The following is a 22,442-nucleotide window of genomic DNA, read 5'->3' as shown; positions in this document are numbered from 1 at the left end:
TCTAGGGATGCAATTTATGTGACAGAGGCTATACATCTGGGAGCACTTTGATCGATATGGAGAGTATTTTTTTTAGCAGCTCCACAGCTTAGCGTAAAATGGCAGGAAGTGATGGCTTCCAAAAAGAGCCAGATCGAGTGGCCAGTGTTGCGGAGTAGAGGGATGGGTAATCCGGGTAATCTCTGAGTAAAAGGACGGGTTAAACTAGCTCTGCCAGGTGTTCATGAGAGTAACAATAGATGAAAGCTCTGAGGTACTTTGAGAAGTTTGAATGGAGACCAAAGTCATAATGATGTGTTCGCTATGCGTTACAATTCACAATCATAATACAATTTTTCACAATTCTCGCCTTCCTCCTAGAATAAATTCCAGTGTAATGAATTACTTGTTTGTCTTCCGGGCAGCTGTCCACTTGTTTTTTTTTTATTTTCATCTAGAACTCAAGATCTTGAATAAAATGAAATGGAGAGTGAAGACCAAATTAAGCATATTACAAGACTCTGAGCTGAGACTTATGATGGCTATTTAATTTTATTTACCTGAGAACTTGTGTGTGATAAGTGACGGGTAGATGAGGTATCATGAAACAGTTTTGCAGTTGATGAAACAGTGTCTGCATTTTCATATGCCACTAGATGGCGCTGTTGGTTTATAAAGGATGTGAGGGTTCATTGAATAGGTTGTTCAAGTGCAAACATTTTCCAGCCATCCAGTGGCCTTGGAAAGTTCACCTTCAACCTTTCAATACTGTGACATCCAACAAGTACTGCCATCATCGGTATTAACCATGACACAGCAGCATTGTTCCCATCATACCCAGCTACAGTGACCTAAAGAGTTCCCATGATGCTCTGCAGTCCAGTCAACCAGTCACAATGGTTGATGGCTACCGCATGGCTCAGCCTCCACAGCCAGTCAGCTGAGCAGTGTGGCACTCTGGACTCCGTATACAGAAGAAGCCACACAAGAATATACACGGACGAAAACAGGGCATTGTAGCGCTGTAATCTCAGTAGAACGTCTGTGATTTCAGAGCATCATGGGAAGTCACTGTAACCAAGCTTGTTGTTGAGGGTGGTGGGACCTCACGTGGTACTTCACTTCCCATATTATTACAGCAGCTGAACAGGATGGCTGCATTAGCTTGAAGTCAGAGAAACTGTCCTTGCTGTAGTTGTGACTGTATATCGACCTCTGATGTCACAGAGGTGAGACAGGCACAGTCGTGGAAAAAGTCAGATCTGGCTCCTAACCCATGCAGTAAGTTCCCAACCCCTGTACTGGACAGTGACTTACGTTTGGAAACAATTGAATCACAATGAAAATAGAGATGTGCCGACCGTTCACCAACATACCTCGCCATCTCTATGCCACGGCCTGCCATTCTGAGGGTACTTGCTCTGGCTCTGGCGCTTCTTTTGTCCTCCATCTGCAAATTTACACAGCAAGGGCTCCGTGGGAGCTGCACAGAAAGACAGAGAAGGACAAGATCGCGTTAGAAGGTACATTTGTAAACCAAGCAGCCTTTGTGACTTTGTTGTATTTCTCCACAGAGAAACTCTTCTGTCACCCTCCTCTGTGCCCTCCTGTGGAGCTGCACACATTCCCAGACGGTGGAAGTTGGCAGGCCGTCCCTGCCACAGCCCCGGCTGGCAGCCCATGAAAGAGCATTGCAAGGTATTGTTGAAATAATAATCACAGTAATCGCTCTTGTAAATACCTCAGAAATGATTATACAGCAGCGCTCCGTCAGCCAAAGCTCATTTCTAGAAGGCGTTCCTCTTGTCTGCTCATAATCCTTCAGTGATTTACTTCACAACCATCGAATTTTATTTGACATTTTATGTCTTTTTCACTGCATGACCATCAAAGAGGATATCTCAGCGGACTGTGTTGTTTGAATAACAGGCGTTTCATAGATTTTAGTGTTCTCTGGGTCGATGCCAGTGGTCGTATAGCTGTTTCTGTCACGATGACAACAAACAGAACAGAGGAAGGAAGGAAGGAAGGAAGGAAGGAAGGAAGGAGTCCTTTGGACAGAATTGGAACAGCACTTGAAAAAAAGGGAAGGACTCAGTTTAGGAAACATATCTGCTGTCGTCATGACACCAGAGCAATCCGTGCGTTGTGCTATTCAGGGCAGGACTGGAAAGAACTACTGTACAGTATATTGGAGTACAAAGCTAAATTCAGGTAGCTGCGGCAGCTGCACCAGCAAAGATGTGAAGCCAATTCAATTTTTTGGAGGACGAATGCGTTTGAAAATAACTTGTGATACTAATATGATTCATCATTTTGAAGCAGAACATTATGAGCGTACATAAGATCGGCAGCGTTATTGCAAGTAGAATGTTAACCATGGTTGGAGTCTATTTGGGACCTTCAGTGTTCTCCAGGTGCAAAACATGCACCTTAAATCTGTGGCCGTGCGGCGGACTTGCTGTGTTTACATGGGCCACTCGGAATAAATACCTGATCTGAATGAAAATACTTCATGTAAACACATCCTTCGGAATGAAATGACCTGATAGGGCTCATTCCAAATGAAATTTTGTTTGGATATGGAAGGCTGGCGGACGCAGGTACACAGGTTGGTGTCCATGAACACACCACAGCCGATCGTCCCGCTGTGTCTGGATGTTTGGTTTACTGTGCATGTGACATGACCAGTCAATTCATTCATGACAAACATCCGTGACTGAAGAGAGATGCCCACCTGAACAGTGAACGCACCACCAACAAAACCACTTGCAGCAGCGGGTGAAGGTTAATTTCAAAACAATGCGAAACAAATGTATTGAACAACATGGAGACACCAATAAATGGAACAATGTATGACGGAACCAATTGGCCTCAGACGGTCTGACTTTGTCGCCAAACTCCACATATCTCTGCAAGTCTTTCACGAGGACATGTACAGCATCAGTCTTCCGCTGTACAGAAAAAGGCATCACTTTTTTCCCTCTGTTAATGACAAAATTCTCTCAATAGGAAGAAAGAATGAGTTAACAACAACAGCTCGCTAATCTGTCGAGGGCATTTAAATAACTCAAAACAGTTTTCCCACAATTGAACTGCAGGTGTATCATGGGAAAGTAGTCACAATTATGATGACATGACAGAGGGGGAGTGGATCTGAGGAAAGACAGGCTGAATGAAAGAAGGGACTCATCAGAAACGGCCATCTATGTTGGCCAGGAATCGTGTGTCAGCCCTCGATGAGAAACTCTCCAGAAGAAAGACTGTGAGGACAGGATCATGGCAAAGACACCAAGCTGAGAGACGCCTATAAAGTGAGAAATGTTCTTCAAGAGCGGATCAGTGTGTGAGACAGAAGTAGAAGACAGACAAAAGGGCGGAAGAGGGGAAGTCCTACTGACCAGAAGTGAGCTCACAAGCGTTCAGCTACAGCACAGTACACGTACTGATCTTGTCCAAACATTGGAGCGATGTTGTCCAGCAGCTGCTGTCTCATAAAGGACCTGACAGATCTGCTGTCATCGCATTCGCATTACAGGCAGGGCAGTTCGTGACACTGGGGCTGTGTGACGACACAAATCTGTGATGAGGTTGTCTGCGGGAGGTGAGCAACAGGACCTTTCATCATGATGTGCCAGAGAGGACACCCACAGTGAGCCTTCAGTCCCACTCCCTCTAGTTAGACGCCCTTATTCCACTATTATATGGGACAATGAGGAAACACAAGAGCAGTTTGGATATAACAAGAAACTCTAGTGATGTGGTTCATATATATATATATATATATATATATATATATATATATGAAAACAAAAACAGGCAATACAGAGCATACAATATTGTTTAAATGACTCAACTATTTAGTTGTCAACATGAGGGTTAAAAAGATGGATTCCTTTCATCGGCAGATCGATGCTCCATATTCCTGTACTTGCAGAAGAGATGGGTTCTCCAGCAAGGCCTGTTTTTGTTACCCTTTGCATCTATAGGGTCCAGCAAACATCCCAGGGATGAACTGGTCCTTCGAGCCAGTTCGCTCCCCTCAGTTGTAACACAGTACCTCTACTACAGTAGAGGTGGTGGCAAAACAATGGAGTAAGAAAGAAACATCGCCTGAAATGATATGCAATTAAAAAGCCTTATGGCAGGTTGTCCAGCCCATAGATAGAGATGGGCGTTAATGAAGCAACATGGCGATCTTTTTTCATTTACTTGTTTCTACTTCCTGACGTGCGACTGTCTCCAATGCAAATGAGCATGAGCTCATGGCGCCGGTGCTCAAATGTATGTGGAGTTTACGCAGCAACCGTAAACTAACCAGAGCCTGGAGGCTGGATATCACAGGGAACCTTCAAGCAGTGGAGGATAGACAAGAGCTTTTTAACTTCCTCACTTCCTCACTGGAGATAATAAGCCATCGGCGACTCCATCTTCAGTTCCCACACTCGAGTCACCCATTTGTCTTAGCCCAAGATCAACAGCCTCATGTCAACCTGCCCACCATGTCTCCAGATGCACATGCACAGTGCTGCAATTGTACACAACCTACTAACTCACAATGTGCTGCAATATAAAGAAATAAGTCCAAATCTAAAACACCGTGCAGCACCCTGGAGACTTTGGAAGGATTTGGAAAGGTAAGTGGATTTGTTGATTTTGTTGCCAAGCTCTACTTCCTCGCCCCGCTCACACTAACTTGTTCTCAGTTGCAACACAAATAGATGCCTAGGTGGGTGATGGCATGAGACGCAACAAGTGTAAATAGCCACATTCATGACAAGGGTTGTGTATCTCCAGCAGTGCCGCAATTCAATGCAGATACTCCTCTGAACATGATTTAAATGGAAGAGGAAAAAATAAAGGTCAGGAGCTTAACAATGGCTGCCACCTGTAGGAAACTCCCATGATGCACTGCAGCAATTGATGGCTTTATGACATAATCACATTATAGCGACAAAGATTTATTTGAAGATGAAGAGTCGTATATCACGGGGCAACTCCCAAAGATGAATAGCTTCACCATTTAAACCTACAATCTGTGTTATATCTAAAAGGCATTTTATATTCAGCACATATTGCATTTTAATGTTTTCCCTCAACTTGCTGCCTGGCTCTGTATAGTGTGCTGTGTGTGTGCTATTCCTTGATTGTCTACCACATCCATCACTATCTATTCCCCAATTTCACATTCCGTATACACTCTTTTTGTCTCGCACTGCCTCACAAATGAAACCGAATTTCAGGCCCAGCCCAATTTTAACTTCATAGCCACAACTTGCATCACGGATGCCGGCTTTAACTCAGCGCGATAACTAACTCTGAAAGGTCCTCTAATTGACTTCAATGAGTTTTATAGCAAGGGCATGTTTGAAAGGGACACTGAAAAGGAAGAGCAGAGTGTTTTATTGGAATTCAGCTCTTCTCCGACATTGCTCAAGGGATCCTCTAATTGGATCAACAACTGTCTGATTCCCATCAACCAGCTTGACCTGTCTGCCCGGACAGGGGAGGCCGCGTCTTTGGAGGAAAGAGGAAAAGAGATGTGGAGACACACACGGGAAGGGGTGTGAGGGGACAGTACAGTATCTATTTCATCCATTTCAGGATGAAAGAGGAGCCCAAGTTCAGAGGAAAAAACAAAGACTCGTCCACACCAAGGTGGCTGCACAACATGATCAAGTGTTTACATATATAAAAACAAGAGAGGGAGGAGGGGGTTTATCTGCAGCAGTGATAGCTACATTCATCAAACTAAATAGTTTTTCAGTGTGAGACAGGGTTCGGACTGACTATGGCGCACGTTTGCAGACCTGACATGGTTCAGAGATGAAAATAAGAACTCAAGATAAGACACAACAAGAAGTTGACAACTTAAAAAGTTAGTTCACAACAAAAAATAGACGAGTAGAAGCTAGAATTAGGCCAGATACCTGAACGCTTTTAACGTGTGCTACTTTGCATTACATTACCTTCTGAGAACTGTGACCCACATCAAGAACAAGACAAGATTTGTGGGTGGTCTTGTAGTCTTGTAAATAAGCACTCATGCTTCATTGTCCTCATGAGGACAAAAGTGAAGATGGATGATACCTTTAAAAAAGACTGGTCTGGTGACCTGTTTTCATGGTCATCATTTCTGAATTCACGAATCAAACTCTCAGTTGCAGTTGACTGATGAAATTTCTCATCATGTTCATGTTGGGTCTCAGTATTAGTTTTATCTTCTGTGACTCTGTAAAGCATTTTGTGTGATATCAAATGTGTTCTAATAAAGTTTGATTTGACTGAATGGAGATCATTAAAAACTCCACTACTCAGTTGTGAAGGACCAGAGCCAGGAGGCAGCAGGTCCCCTCCAGGCAGGACTTTGACAGATCACCGTGGATGGCTCTCGCAGCTGCCTCTCTGGCCTCTCATCCTTCAGCATGGAAATGAAGACAGTCTGCCAGCAATTCTGCTGACAGGGACAGCACACATGACTCACTGACATGGCCCCATAAATGGAGCGGGCACGGAGGCAGCGAAGAGGAAGAGTGAGGCAGGATACAGGCGAAGATACAGTGTCAAAAGGAGACGGGCAGACACATGGAGACGGCGACGAAAAGAGTGACAAGTGCAGTCAAGTTTGTTCTCTCATGTAATCTCCACAGACATGGAGGTGACACGTATGGAGATTAGACAGGAGGCTGCACGTCAACATCAGTTTCACAAGCTCGATATGACTATTGATCTGGTTTAACTCAGACTTTCCATAGAGCGATTTCACTGCACACAAGCATGGATCGACGTGAGATGATATTGGGGATTACGGGAAGGGGAGCAGAAGAGCTTGGATGCGGGTGGTAGAAGCTTGATCGATGTGCTACTGCACACTTCACATGAGTAATGTTATGGAGAGGCGCTTTGACATGCTAATCCATCTCTCCATGTCTGCATCCATCTATCGCAAGGTAACTCTTCTCTTTTTTGATCGACTGTCCACCAATATGTTCTGTTAATGGGTTTGATTTACTGAAGTATTCACTACATTCATGATACTTTTCATTGGAACAGACAAAATCTAGTTCTGAAAATGTTTGATCAATAAAATAAAAAGAAACATCGCTTTGCCTGTTTTCACTTCACAGGTCCACTTTGGTCCAAAAACTCATTTCTGTTCTATATTTCAGAGCTGGCCGAAGCACTTCAGTTGCCATGGTGAGAAGGCAACTAAAGACAGCTCGGAAAATGAAAGAGTGGGAGAATGTCTGCCAACTCAAATGAAGTGCTCCCCAATGCGTGGCAAATTAAAATAGCATTAATGAACCATGACTAGCTGTGTAAAATGGCATTCTTGAGTCGGGGCCCAAGAGGAGATTATTTTTTTAAGAAATAGCAGCAAATGTTGAACAAACATATAAATTGGTCTTCTTTATACTCTCACACAAAATAACTGCATCAAACTGCATTAAACACTGTGGCAAGTGTTTAATTTAATAGACATTGATCAAGAGAATCTTAAATATACAACATGTTTATACACATTTTATTTTTGTCATTTATATACAAATAAACCCATTATAATTAAAAACAACACTAAATAAAATATTTTCTATTAAACAAAGACAGACAAAGGAAATAAATGTGATCTCTTCATTTGAGTTGTTTTTTGTCGCTCAGCTTTTCATACATGTCTGAGAGCAACCTAACTTTCCTTCTTGTCTGAATGAGGGTAGAAGAGGCAACGTTGTTAGTCCAAAGGTATTTCTCTCGAACAGTGTTGATTCACATGATGCTCATGGTTTGTCTGTCACTCAAAAGCAGAAGATTTTATTGAAGGTTCAGAGGATTCGATTTTGGCGCCGTCCGGAATTATCATCTCGATCCATGAGTTTCCATCACTCTCTTTGCATAGAGTGGCAGCAATGTCTTCTTCACTCTTAGAGAGTGCGAGCAAGTTTCGTAGTGCTACTGCCACCTGCTGTCCCATTGAGCTAATTGGCATCAATGATATTTCAAATCAAATATATCTTTAGAAAACAAAAACAATTACTCCCCTAAAAGGTTTGGGACCACAGGTAGCAGATGAATATAGGGCTTAATATAACAATATAACTAAGATCTTTTGGCTTGGGAGGTGTAACCACTCTGATCAACTCAAAGGGAGACGCTTTGGAAAGTCTCTGCCTGTGGGGGTTGACTTGTTCTGCTACTGTCTGTGTCACTGCATGTGTGGGCGAACGCTGAAGCTCACTCTGTCGCTGTTAGCAAGGTATTATAACTCTGCTGGCGCCTCCAGTGACCTGTGAAAACTCCCATCTATAGAGATGAATCATACAGATGGACGCTTTGTAATGCAACACAAACTGCTCAACCACCTGACCTGCAGCAAACACCACGAACATTACATTACCCGGAAGGAGAATAAATCAGTTCTGCAAGTACACCATGAAAGGAAACGCGGACTTTATGTTCTTGGAAAAAGGTGTTATTGCTGGAGAGCTTTATGACTGAAGAGAGACAGGACGAAAACACCCACTTCACAATTGTTTTTGTTATTGACCACAGGTTCAAAACGGAATTACTGCCATAGTCTGGCTGCGATCAGACTTTAAAGATGCATGTGAACGGCTTATTCTGAATATGATAGTGTAGTCGGACTAAGGGAAATGAGAATTTCTCTTTGTCTCACAACCTGGACACTGCGGTTTTTAGCTAGCTTCAGCACTAAAGCTGAGCTACCTCATGATTAATGGCAAATTAATCTAACTTTTTTTGTATCTGTTCTAAATATAAGTTAAAGGAAGATGTTATTAACACAGGAGTAAATGCTTTCTTCATAACTGTTTGCTCCAACAGCCTAACAGAACAGAAACTGCAGAGAATATATTTTAGAATAACCCCAGATGCACTGAAATTGCTCAAAAACATGCTAAAATCACAACACTCTTATGTTGATAAAATCTTCCTCCATGTTATATTCTAAAGAGATGCAAACCGTGTGATTAATCACAAGCTAACTCAGCTGTAGTGTGATTAACTGAGATTAAAAATTAAAATCTATTGACAGCCCTAGTTATAAACAGTAGAGAACCTGGGTGCCTTACTAGACTCTGCACTGGTCCCCCAGTCTGTCGTGTTGTGAGTCGTGACAATAGCGGCCTGCAGATGTGTAGCTTTGAGCTTCAGTGATGTCACTCACGCTTAGTTTTGATAGTCAGTCTTCACAATAAGATTAGACTGATTGGTTGAAGGAAATGCCTCTAAAATCACGTGACTCTTAGATACGTGACGGTGAAACTCACACACTGCATACTAAGCAATGACTTTAAAACTTAAAACAAGCTGGAACTGAGCTTCTGGTTCCTTTACTGTTTGTCTCGTGTGAGTGTGTGGTTTCATGACACGATCCATCAAAGGGTATTTTCCTGGGGGAATATGATCAATAGTGACAGAAACAACCTGGACATAATACATGGATAGAATAGAAATGTAAAGTATTTTGGCCTAAAAACCAGGCCCATGGTTTGATTCCAGTTTCAGGCAACACTCAAATGTCAACGGAAATGAGGTTTGTGGTGCCTTGTGTTGTATCTTTCACAGCACACTGACAAAAACAAATTGGGTCAGAATTGACAGCTCAGGTTATGTGTTCCCATATGTTTTCTCCACGCAACATGGTTTACAAACAAAATAACAGTATAATCCACAATTTTCTTGGAAACTGGGATCCCGAGCGTAACAGGAAGAATAGTATTAAAATAGATGGACTCTTTAATAAAGCTGCGCTCAGCTGCTTGGATGAAATGAAAATTGTCAGCTAAAGATGTGAATTAGTCCCGAGTCCATTTGGAGTCAGAGGTTATGTTCATCTGTGCCTTTCTTTAAATGTAATATAAAGTGACTATACTGTATTAACTCTTAAAGGGAAAGCAAAGTGATGTCATATAGGTTCAGATTCTCAGCTCGCAACATGCAACACACAAAAGGGGTGTGTCCACTTACTTGATTTCCAATGGGGGGACTTCCAGTAACAAGGTTATAAATGGGAAAGAAAATGAAATTACAGCACGATAAATGAATTATCAATAAAGAGTCCTTGATACTGTATCTGAGGGTTGATCAATACGCCACAGCTGGGTTGCGATGTGGACTTAGGGCAAGTCTACAGCGAGGGGAGCGAGCCAAATCAATAATGTCACAGAGAATGATTGACGATCAATGTTGCCTCTGACGTTGATTTATGGTCAATGAAAGCAGGGCGCCTGCTTAATAAGGAGGGGTGGGCTGAACGTGAGCGCGCGCGAGCGTGTGTGTGTGTGTGTGTGAGTGTGGGTGAGGAAGGCTCCCAAAGTGTCCCCTTTACTGTAACTGATTGGGGATCGATGAAGAGTGGCACGCCGACTGATGAGGGATCAGGCGACTGGGTGGCAGAGGAAGGCAGCAGTGTGTAGGAAGAGCGGGTCGGTCATGTGGAGGCCAGTCTGTCAGAGCCCAGCAGCACAGACTGTCATTAAGGTTGTGCTGAAAGGAGCTTTCCACTGCTGGACTGAGGCTGCAGGTGCAGCTGTTTTGCTCTTTCACTAGATGCAGACAGAACACACTCACGAACACACGTACTCTAATGTACACAACAGCATTTGCGCTCTTGTCTTTGGCTTTCATTGACAGGCAGCTTTGCTTCATGGATCTTTGAAAGCAGGGGTGGGCAATAACGTTTCCAAAGGGTCTTATTATATGCTGAGACAAAGGTGAGGGGGTCGTCATATCAAAGGACTGAAGAAGCACAATCTTACATTTTACTACTCTATATATCATAAAATATGATAAAACTTTATATTCACCATAGCATTATATGCTCGCAATTCATTTGATCATATGATGAATATATTTTGTCAAAAGTCTCACTACATAAACCATACAAAACCATACATATCAACAAGATCTCATTTAAGTGGAGAATGTCTTGGCGACAGAACGATGGGGAAAACTAAGATAATAATAATATAATTACAACAAATTTTTGCCCAATATATTTAGCATATTTATTTTAAGGTACAAAAAATATTTATAATATGAAGAATTTGAACTTAAAAACAAAAGGAAGAGAGGGATAAATACCTCAAAATAAATCACAAAATTAGATTTAGAATTGAACGATAAATATACGTTCTTTCAAAGTTCATAAATACAGGCAAAGGGCTTCACTTCGCCCACCTCTACTTGAAAATGTGTTCTTTTTAAAATCATCTCTTCAGCTTCTTCAAACTGCTCAACCCTTAACTGAGCTTCTAAAAATAACAGATGAGTGGAAATGCTTCTCCACAACTTCATGCTCCTCTTGGTTTGGCTGGAAATCACTGTAAAAAAACTCCAATAATATATTGTCAAAGTACAACTGAAACGAGTGAATAATTAAACTATATATCAGTTTTTTTAAACCTAGATTGACATAAAACTTGAGTGATAAAACATGAATACTCACAATTTGTGTATATGCAGTTGAGAAAAATAAAAAGTATATTGGGCATTTCATTTAACTAGTGGGCAAAAACATTCCAAGTTCTCCAAACTCAGACCATATTTTTGGAAGTTAAAATATGAAAATCTGATAAGCAGTTATTGTGTACTACTGCATATGATGGCAAAATGAAGAATAAAACATGCAGCTTCATAATAACAGACAAACAATGTTAACGCACTGTAACTAAGAGATAATTGTGGGGGGCGCAGCAATGTCCAATTGTGGCAAGCAGGAGCAACAGTGCACGTTCTGCTCCCTTTTCTCCATTCAACTTGTGCACATTTCTCGTGATGGTGCGTCTTGATACGTGCTCTCTTTTGTTGTCATCCTGAGAATGTTTCTCAGCCCAATATCTAGCGTAATTTTTTTCAGGTGGCAATTAGTAGCTACCCACTTTTCATTTTTTAGCTTCTCTGACTTCTGCTTATCTTCGCCTCTTCTACCTGCTGCTTCGAGAGTAGTCTCCCGAAAACTCGCTCCAGTGTTTGTGAGGGTGATTTGCTGGCTGCAATGGCATGCCTCGCGTTGCAATGATGTTTGGGACAGAAGTGCTAAGGTGAAAAGCAACTTTGAAGTAGTTACAAATAACTTATTTTTTATGGTTATGGTTAGTTTTATCAACATTGTTGTTAGGGAGGGAATTAAAATGAAAACTTCCTCAAGAGTCTGCTATCTGTTTTCATTTTTTACTGTCACTGCCACCTTCCATTCCACCATCTGACTTCAGCGCCTTAGGACTGCGCCCCAAATGCTGTCATGGGTTAAGAAGCATGGTGACGTGATGGGGAGGAGGAGTGATCAGCCTTTGAAAACTTGTGTCTTGATCACTCAACAACACATATCTGACATCTTAAATCCGCCATCATCTGAAATATTGCATGATGCATGTAATCTATTTAGAAACATTTTTCTAATATTTCAGCTATAGTTCCTGACTCAAACAATTTTCCCGAGCATTGACTCATTATTCTTTATGAAATGTGGCACCATATTCGACCTATTGCCATGGTGAATTGTGTAATCCGGGTTCCATTGTATTCTTATAACTGTGCCCACTGTATTCGTGTGTCATTGGCTGGTGGACAGTCGAAGTAGTGCTTTCAGTTGGATGTTTCGCATTCAGATGGTGCTTCAACAAGGAACTGCTAGGTTCATATATATATATATATATATATATATATATATATATATATATATATATATATATATATATATATATATATATATATATATATATATATATATATGAACCAAGAGACATATATAGTACATATATAGTTTTCACTCCCATGTTCAGCAGCGCTGAGCTTGAGCTTGTTTCAGTTAATTTGCCTCACCACACATTCTAGCTGATGAAACAATGCTGCCGCCTCCTTCGGGCTGATAACACCATTATTTGGGCCTAGCAATGAAAAGGTGAGGCCGAAGTAAAATGGCACCCGTCTGCTCTTCGCGAGACAGACTGCTCCACTTCTCATTCACTTCAAAAGAAATTCCCAAGGTTCATAATTCATTCATTTCTCAGGTATTCTCTTTGTTCTGGAGCCGCGTTGACACTAATTTTCCTTTGTCTTTAAACAAAAAAGCTGCCGACAACAAATCAGCACTTTCTTTGTTGTGCTCACTGAGTAAATACACAAAACACTCCGCGACTGGGAGTTGGACAACTGCGATCGGCAAACAAGTGTGTACGGTTATCAGGAATATATTCATGGAGGAATGGGCTTGGTAAGCATTTACATCATTACATCATTCTGGAGAAGACTGACATCAGATAATAAGCCAGAAAGGCTGGAGTCTAACTCTGTTTTACTATCTCTTAATTCTTGCTGACTCAGCCATTTAATGCGGAAGCAGCAGCTATATATCTCAGGAGCTTCTCCGCTCCAGTCCAGGGTTCAATCTGTCCAATGATTTTCCACAATTCATCCAGCGCTTTCTTAGCGTTGTCACGGAGCAGCGGCGCTACTGTTCCATGATCCGTGCCTGAATGACTGTAAGCCCCACCCAAGCGAGAGTCTGTTTTTTTTTTATTATGAAACCAACTCCACAGCTGTGACCCATCAATTGTTGGGACTAGAACATATTCCACGTTTTGTGTGGTTTTAGTTGCTGACTTCTTTTTATTCATCTCTATTTGAGATGATCAAACCACTCCAAAAATCCTCCACGAGACACCAAGATGCTCTCCGCACAGCTGAGGCAGTTCGATGCACTTTATTACCCTTGATAGAACAACGACACTCTCCACATCTCGGACGTGATAAAAGGCTTTGTTTTCCTCAGTCTGCATTAATGGAGCTCAATCAATGCCGGAGAGCCATGTTTCTTTCCTTCATGCCTCTGCTCTCTTGGGGAAACACAGGGAGGTAATACGGCAGGGATGAGATATCGACACGTGGCATCAATATCTGTGGCGCTCCCAAGTATCAGCGGGCTGAGAGTAACTCCTTCTGATTTAAGAGCCTGGCTATCGGGGAGTCATCAATAAAGCTACAAGGACATTAAAAGGAGTGTGAACTACGTCTCAATCAAAGAGTCTTTACAGTGAGATCAGGAACGGTGTCCTCGAAAGCTTCATGAGCAAAGGCAAATCATCTAAATACCAATAGGATGGACAGAAAATCTGATGACTGAGAGACACCTCTGTGAGACGTAAACATCTCCATACATAACAAAGCAGCAGAAAATCCATTATTCGATTGACTTAGGTTTTCAACTGGACCAAAAAGGTTCAGACACAAAAGTGAACGAGCAACTTGTTTGAAATGTTGATGCTGATAGTGAAGTGTCAAGAAAGTGATAGTAAAAAAAATTAACCCATAAAAGTACATATTTGCTAGATTAATGTGACAAATGCTGAAATCCACAGCAACAACAACAACAACTGTACAGAGCAACAAAACAAGTAGTAGGAGTAAAACAGTAGTGATTTTCACCTGGGGCACATCACGCAGTGAGATGTTTGCCGGTAAGCGAATAATATCAGAATCAGAAAACTTTATTAATCCCAAGGGAAATTATGTTCGTAACATGCTCTGTACACAACATATCACAATAAAATGAAAAACCAATAGTATAAAGTGGAAAAAGTAATACAAAAGAGCTCAGGAACAATGTGCAAGAAAATGCACATTCAAGTACTGAACAGAAAAACGTGCCAAAGAATCCTGCATTGTAATTTTTTTCAGGGAAAATAACAGCTCTCTATGTTGTTTTTTCTCAACCAATTGGCTTGTGTAACACGACACTCCTACATGACCCAACACGAGTCCTTTGGGCGCCTACGCAAACTAACAAAACCCATTGTGATGGCTCCTCTTTGAGGCCATCTCTATCCAACACGGCCACTTGGACCGAGCCGTGAATCTGAACCACAGGAATCGGCGTCGCCAGCAACAGCATCTCAGATTTGCTTTTCATCTGTCACCAACGGCAACCGTCCCACCAGCCCTCATGACAAGCAGCTTAATTGGGGGAGCTGATGAGGTCTGATGAGGACCGTTAGTTATTGAATTCCCCACTCTGTTATTTAGATAATGCTGCAGAAGAGCTGCCTCCATTCTTCTATTTCATTCCTCTCCTCAGCAGGAGGCCGGTGTTAATCCACCGCTGCTTGGAAATGTTCTACAAAGCAAAGAATGTTGGTATCGCCCGCTCGGAGCTTGGTTTTAACAAGTCCCACTGTTGACTTGAGCCCATTATTGGTCTATTTGACGTGTTAAAAAGATCCAGTGGCTCATCTGAGCCATTTTTATATTTCCCACTCACAGAGTAGCAGCATTCAATAACTAAAGAAAGCCTACTGAGAGGGCAATTCCGTCTCTGAAATTGGGCACACTGGCAATAGGCACCTTCAGAATTATGAGCTCAGCATTAAGTAGCCGTATGTTTGAAATAGTATTTTCAATCATTACTTTTGGTGGGAGTACGCATGGGCAGTTGAGCTTGTGCTACACTAACACAACTTTAAGCCACCTCAATAACATTAATGGCCGCCGTTTCTGTGACTGGGACATTTTCAATATCTGCTTTAATGCAGTCAAGAATCGACAGCCTGCTCCACAAAAAGCCACATACTCAAATGTTCTGAACAGTGGTGCTGATAGTTGTCAATTTCGGTCACATGCTTGCCTGACGTTACAGCCTACGTGCCCAAATTCCTCAATGTGAATCACTGTTTTGTTTATTTTACTTTCCTTAAACTTTGTGAAAATGTTGAACCACTACTGCATATAATTCTCCCACTCAAAATCCCCAAAACATTCTTAGCAATCCTTAAAGTTAAAAAGTTCTTTTTCAAAGGATAAAATCTGTTTTGTTTACATGTGGCTGATAAACGTAAAGAAGCAGCAGCTAAGCTTCACAACAGATGGTGAAATGACAAGCTTGTACATTTACTGCCTCACCCCAGCAGGTAGACACAGACTGTGAAATGACAAAGGGACGGCAAAAGCGCGGCGGAATGCGGGGCAACATATCACCAGATATTAGAAGTGATTAATTACATCCCAGCGCAGAATGTGAATTTCAAGTGTCGATGGAAACAGAAAACCAGCATCTGGGTGGCCGCGCTCATCAGAGCCAGCTGCAGCGTGGAGAGAGTCCAACAAAGCTTATTATTCTGCCAGAGGTAGAAAGAAAGACCCATAAATATCTCATGATTACGCTGATGAGGCAATATTCAGTCACAGAGCTGAAGTAAATCTTCAACATATGCCCGACAGACATCTTCTGTATACAGGCTTTCAATGTCTAAACATGCTTCGCCAGTGGCTCCTTGGTAAAGCAATTCAATACTTGAACATTGTATTGTACAGCATTGTTTGGACAGTATTCATGGCTTACTCATTACATTTTTTACAACACTGTTTCTTCAGTGTAATATTCAATACTGTTGTATAATTGTGAGACACCGAAACTGAGCATACCCTACCTACTTGGAGCAAGAAACCAGTCACACCCTGACACATACACCTACGCTAAGAGTCACCAATTGACTTCTGCATGTTTTTGGAGCGGACTTGAATACACACAGGCACAGATGGGGTCACGACCCTGGAAGTCCTGAGTCTCTCTTATTGAGTGAAGAGCTGTTGTTACTGTCAGCATTAGCAGTCAGGTCAAACCTCAACTGACAATGGATGAGATGACGGCAGAGATGGAGTCCTCAAAACTGCCTCATCACCCAGGGACCACGCACGACTCCAACTCCAGGAGTCATCTTCTGGTTCTTTATATATTGACTTGTTTTCATGCCACATGATCGCTTCAGTTTTGTTTGGAATCAGGTTAGAATTTCTCTGATTTCATATATATATATATATATATATATATATATATATATATATATATATATATATATATATATATATATATATATATATATATATATACAAAAAAATATATATATATATATATATATATATATATATATAGCAATTCACTTTCATTCGATAATAGTGCACAATTATTCTCCATACATTACATATAGAAATATATAAATTACATTGTTTTATTATATTGTTCTGTGACGCAAAAAAACTAAAATACAGAAATTCTAAAGCAATTTTTTTTGCTTGTTTTCAATCTGTATCACAAGGGAAATTAAAAGAGAAATGAAATTATGTGACATAATGCAGACACAACATGATTATTGATAACTTTGAACCAGTAAATAGTTTTCACTTTTGAATTTCAAGCATATCACTTTTATCACCAGAAATCATGCTTAATATTGTTTGATTTCACATCATAAAACGTGGTAGATGCCAGATTAGTTCATGAAACTGAACTATCAATTGAATCCTTATTAACATAACAAAATAGTGTATTTTAAAAACAAAATACTCAAGACACGGTGCCTCTTATTTTTCTGCATGCAAGGTTAGCAGGCATAAAAAATGTCTTTCAGCAGTTTGAATTCATATTTGATGACAAAATTAATGCTTGAAATGCTCATGAATTCCTGCATTTATCACTTTCATTTTCCTTAAATGAAGGTGACAGACCACTCTTACTTCAAGTTAGACTTTATCCGGAGATGATAAGTAGAGCAAAGGGCCATGTTTACCAGGGTCAGTTGTCATAGACTCATGTCGCACCGGTGATCCGGGCGAGGCAGCGCCGTTTAAAAGCTTACATTGAGAGGGTACAACACGAGTTCACTAGGGGCAAAGCCAATCAATACCGGCTCCACTCAGAAATCTGCTGTATAATCCTTGATCTCCAAGGCCATTTGCTTTGCTGCCTGAAATTGGATACACCCTGACGGCGGGCCCCGTTCAACCCCCCGCACTCCCCTCCTGCTATTGCGAGCTCGCCGCTCACTCTACAAATAAGACATCCTGGAAAATTGATCTGGATGCATCTGTGGTAAGATTAGGTCTACAGCTAAACGCCAGATATGACTGGCTCACTGTAATTCATGAATCTGTGTGTGTGTCAGTGGATCAAAGCCGAAGAGGGCTAGTACAGTAAAAGAAGCATGGTGACGGTGACAAGCCAATATGAAGAGTGTGGGATCATGATGGAAGCGTCAGCCTAATATATACTGTCACAGTGTCACAATAACAAAAGAATATGGCTGCTGCTCCAGTTTCTTTTGGTAAATGATACACATTCAAGTAACATCCGACTTATGACCTGCCCGACTTAGGTCCACCCGTACTGATTCAATGTCTGGCAACGCAGCATGTAGCACGCAGCACAGTGTCCCAGCATCTCACTCTCACACAGCCATCTACCACTACAGTAGTAACTATAACCCTCACGTCGGCTATTTTCGTAAGTCCGATCTGACTTACGACCAGTTGGTCGGAACCGATCCCGGTTGTAAGTTGGGAGTCCGGGCCAAGAGAAGCTTGAGTTTGAGATGCTTTGGAAGCTTTAACAGAACTAGTGCTTGCTGATAGACATTTACTGGTGAAAGCAATGGTTAGCTCACTGGGTGCCAACAAGGAATTAATAGTGGGAGGCCATAGGTTTGAATACCGGAGTGGATTCCGCGGCGTGGTTTGGCAGGACGCTCCATCAGTCCACTCACATGGGAATTGCCACACCATGAGACAAGCCAAAGTCCCGGCAAAAGGTTTTTGACCAGCTTGACGCCAGTCTGTGACAAGCTTTGCTTTGACAACTTCTTCGAGTTAAAGTGTTTTTAATGCTGTTTATTTTGATTTTCACAGTTCTCTGGTGTCAGGTATCAAATGGGATCTTCTGGCTTGGTGCCTGTGCCGGTGGCTCCGCTGTCATCTAGACGCTTCAAGGGTAAAACGCTATACACAATCTTCAAATAGCGCTTTATTTTGAACATTTACTGAACTGTACTTTCATCAACTAATTTCCTGCATGAACAGTCCTCTCAAGTCCAACTTGACCGGCACCACTGAGGCTCACAGCAAAAACATAACTATTTCAGGCAGCAGGGACGTGGTGATGCAGCATCAGGGTTTTCCACTGGGCTAAAATGGCACTCTGCCGCAACCGCGTTTGATGTTAGTCTGGGCCAAGAGAAGCTTGAGTTTGAGATGCTTTGGAAGCTTTAACAGAACTAGTGCTTGCTGATAGACTGTGGTAGACGAATACAACCCTTGCCCCAAAGTTAATAAAAGTGCTCACTAAAATAGGTTAACAATGTAAAGTCCTGTTAGCTATAACACAATGGAGGTAGCAAGTAGCAAAGGAACAACATACATGTTGACAGTTCAGAACAGATCCCAGAGGTGCTGAAATGCAACAACTGCTGAACAAATAAGAAACAAATTATTAAATGAAAGTGAATCTTAGAACTGCTACGATACATACAGTACAGCACGATGACACTAGCTATGTTGGCATATTAGCTCTAAGGTAAAGGTAGTGGAAGCACTATGTAAGAAAAATATCAAAGGTCTGATGATTTACGTACTATTGCTACAACACATCCTCACTACCATGGCACAATATATGGAACGTCTGTGCAAGATTAGATGTCCCAATTGAAGCACATGTTCCGCATTCCGACGTGTAAAAGAGAGGTTGGGGTTAGCGTTAGCCATAGCATGGCGCTCCTTTCACTCTACATGTCACTAGGAATATAAAGCTCAAAGCAACAACCGGCACCACATAAAAGATTGTATATCATTCTCAGAACCTGTCTGTCACAGTGTGTCACGTGTTGCCTTTTATACGATATCGATATGTTTATAATTCCATGGTCCTCTAAAAAAACAAACAAAAAAAAAATCCCACTGTGTAATGAAACTGGCCATTTAGGTCTGTAATCGCTCCCAGCGTGAGTTTCTGAATACAGCTCAGTGGAATGACGATAACTACCGCAAACTCACAGCAGGGAGTTTATAAGTTCAGTGCCAACCTTCAACACCTGGCTATAAATGCGACTATATGTATCCTGTTTATTGCAGCTAATTTGATGCAGGTTGTTAATTATCTTTTGAGCAAAATAGGTGTCTGTGTAGCTTAGGAAGTACAATTGTTACCAGGGTAGAGAGGCAGCGCTAAACAAAGGTCTTTGACAGAGTTAAGTAGCTGACATTGATGAGCTACACTCGAAGTCACAAATGATTGGTACAGTAAGAAAGTGGCTGGTGTGCAACAACAACAAATTGCTTTAACCCACAGTGAGGTCGGTCCTTTTTTGGTTTAGGATGAAAAATCAACATTGATTCAACATTAAATATATGTTACTATATCAGAAAAATGCAGATTCAACAGTGAATTACATTAGAATTACATTGGGTGAGCATTGAAATGTCAACGTTTCAACATTCATCATAACGTTGATTCACCCTTAGCAACACTTTATACTGATTTATTTTCAATGTTCATTCAGTTTTTTTGTTATCTTGGCTGTCCCTCACTCGCTTCTGTGTATATGTGTCATCATGGCCAAACAAGTGTGCGTCAACTGAATGTGAAAAACTTCTATCCAGGTGAAGATGTTTTCTCGTGTTTGATTCAACCTCACCAGCCAGTGTTCCAGGTATAACCATAGTGGGACTGCTAGCTGTGCTGTGATAGAATGATTCGATGCACAACCAGTGTCTATTATTGCTTTGCAATGCTGGCATTCCTCATGACCGGAGTCTTCTTTATCTGAGTGCCTCTCCGCTGTTGGTGTGTGCGGCATGTTTTTTCCTTTACTCCCCTGGTGGTGTGTATTGTTTGAGTAGCAGTTGTTAGACTCTCTCAGGCCTTAAAGCTCTCTGTTTTTCCTCCTATTACTTGTGCCCGGTGGGGGGACAGGCAGTTGTAGCGAGATGTGGCGCGACGCAGCAGGGGTGGTCCCTCGGCACCACAGATTCATACTTTCCACCTGTCGCGGAGGACAGAGGGAAAAGAACTGGCAATTACCACACTTTCCCTGCTATATATACCGCAGCTCTGGCCAGCTCTGCTCTGCTGTACTCCACTCAGACGCCTGTCTCAGGGCCAAGCTGGAGGTAATGAGAGCAACACGCTCCTAATGGACTATTGATGCATGTGTATTTTTCTGTACGTATAAGGAAGTAAAGTGAAAGGTTCAATACAGCGAGAGCCTCCTCAGTCTTTATGTGTACTCCGATTTATACAAGAGCAGTGGTATGTTTACAGCACATAAATGCACAATATATTAAGCATTAAGCATCACTGTTTTTAATCACTCATTTTATGCGGCTTATTTTCTTTTTGGGATGGAGGGGGTGATCGTTTCCCAGCTACATGGTGTAATGCACCAATGCACCATTGCAGTTAAAAAACATGTCCAGGCAAATTAATTTGAGAAAGTAACGTGGGCCAATGCTAGTGTAGAACACAAAAACGGCCTCAGGTGGAAAGAAAAAAACAAGCCCAGATGAAGTTTCCAGAGGCAACATTTCTGACTCCCAACAATTGGCAGTGCATGGAAGTGCGTACACATTTTTCTCTATTTGTCCCCTGTACTCTGGCAGGCTATCAGATGAATGAATGGGCGTTCTTTCCAGGAGGTCCGGTATTGCTACCGAAATAACTCTGCTGACCACGGTGACCTCCACTTGTTCCCACACAGCCTATGTCCTGTTCTAATGGAGGTTTATGCTCTATTTTGAGGGCAGGAGCTAGATTTATCTCGCTGCCCTCTGTGTCCCGGGACGGTGACAGTGACACGGCTAAACGTGACGCCTGTATTTCCGACATCACGGATACAAACACAGGATACAAGTTTATCTCTCTCAGTTTATTTTTGCTCACATGACATGGGTTGGCTGTTTTTCGATGAGGCTCGAAACCTTCTGAATAATAATAATAATAATAACAATCATAATTACTATTATCATACTCTATGGAAGAGAAAAGCAGCTGCAATATCTACCATACCACTACAGCGTTTATTGACATAGTACAAGCCCAATGCACAGAAATTTACATTCCTTGCTGGAAGTGTTCTCCCTCTTTCACATTATCGCTGCAGTTATATTGGATCTCACACATTGCATTTCATATCAGATTTATTCAACCACTAGTTTAATGCTGAAAACTATTTTTAGTAGTACTGTATAGAGGCTGAATCTCAAGCACTAAAGATTTCCAACGCAGGTCTACTCCCAGGGAATCACGAGGACTGGAAATGTAATAGCATTCAGTGAACGCAAAAGATCAAATTCCTGGCCTGGACTCGCTGCTGCTTCACTTCAAAGAATAAATAATGTAGTTGTGAAAAACAAGAGAATAAACTACTGTCATTACTCTGAGATAGCCGGGCAGTGTGTGTATCTTCAATATCAAAAAGGAGGCGTACTCGGAACAGGCAGAGGAGTCAAACAATGAAAGGAAATTGCTCTTCATAAACAAAAGCAGCCTCAGGTGCTTTGCACTAATAATGTGTGCGCTCAGCTACAGTATATCGAGCCACAGAGACGAGCGCTGAGGGGGGTCGGGAGAGAACTGAGCCGAGGGTAGCTGGTGGGGAGGATGTGCAGAGATAGTGGGGGATAAAAGA

General features: G+C 41.8%; 1 protein-coding gene across 2 annotated transcripts in view; it reads right to left on the bottom strand.

The window, feature by feature from the left end:
* The window catches only part of rbms3 (RNA binding motif, single stranded interacting protein), a 199,557-nt gene that overhangs the window by 34,944 nt on the left and 142,171 nt on the right, over window positions 1–22,442 (bottom strand). For both annotated transcript variants that reach the window (XM_053861544.1, XM_053861545.1), the window contains exon 7: window positions 1,356–1,462. In XM_053861544.1, coding sequence (XP_053717519.1) covers window positions 1,356–1,462 — 107 coding nt within the window. The remainder of the gene's footprint in view (window positions 1–1,355; window positions 1,463–22,442) is intronic.

The sequence above is a fragment of the Synchiropus splendidus genome, chromosome 4 (genome assembly GCF_027744825.2).
Source record: "Synchiropus splendidus isolate RoL2022-P1 chromosome 4, RoL_Sspl_1.0, whole genome shotgun sequence".
Lineage (NCBI taxonomy): Eukaryota > Metazoa > Chordata > Actinopteri > Syngnathiformes > Callionymidae > Synchiropus > Synchiropus splendidus.
This window is presented reverse-complemented; position numbering and strand designations above follow the sequence as displayed.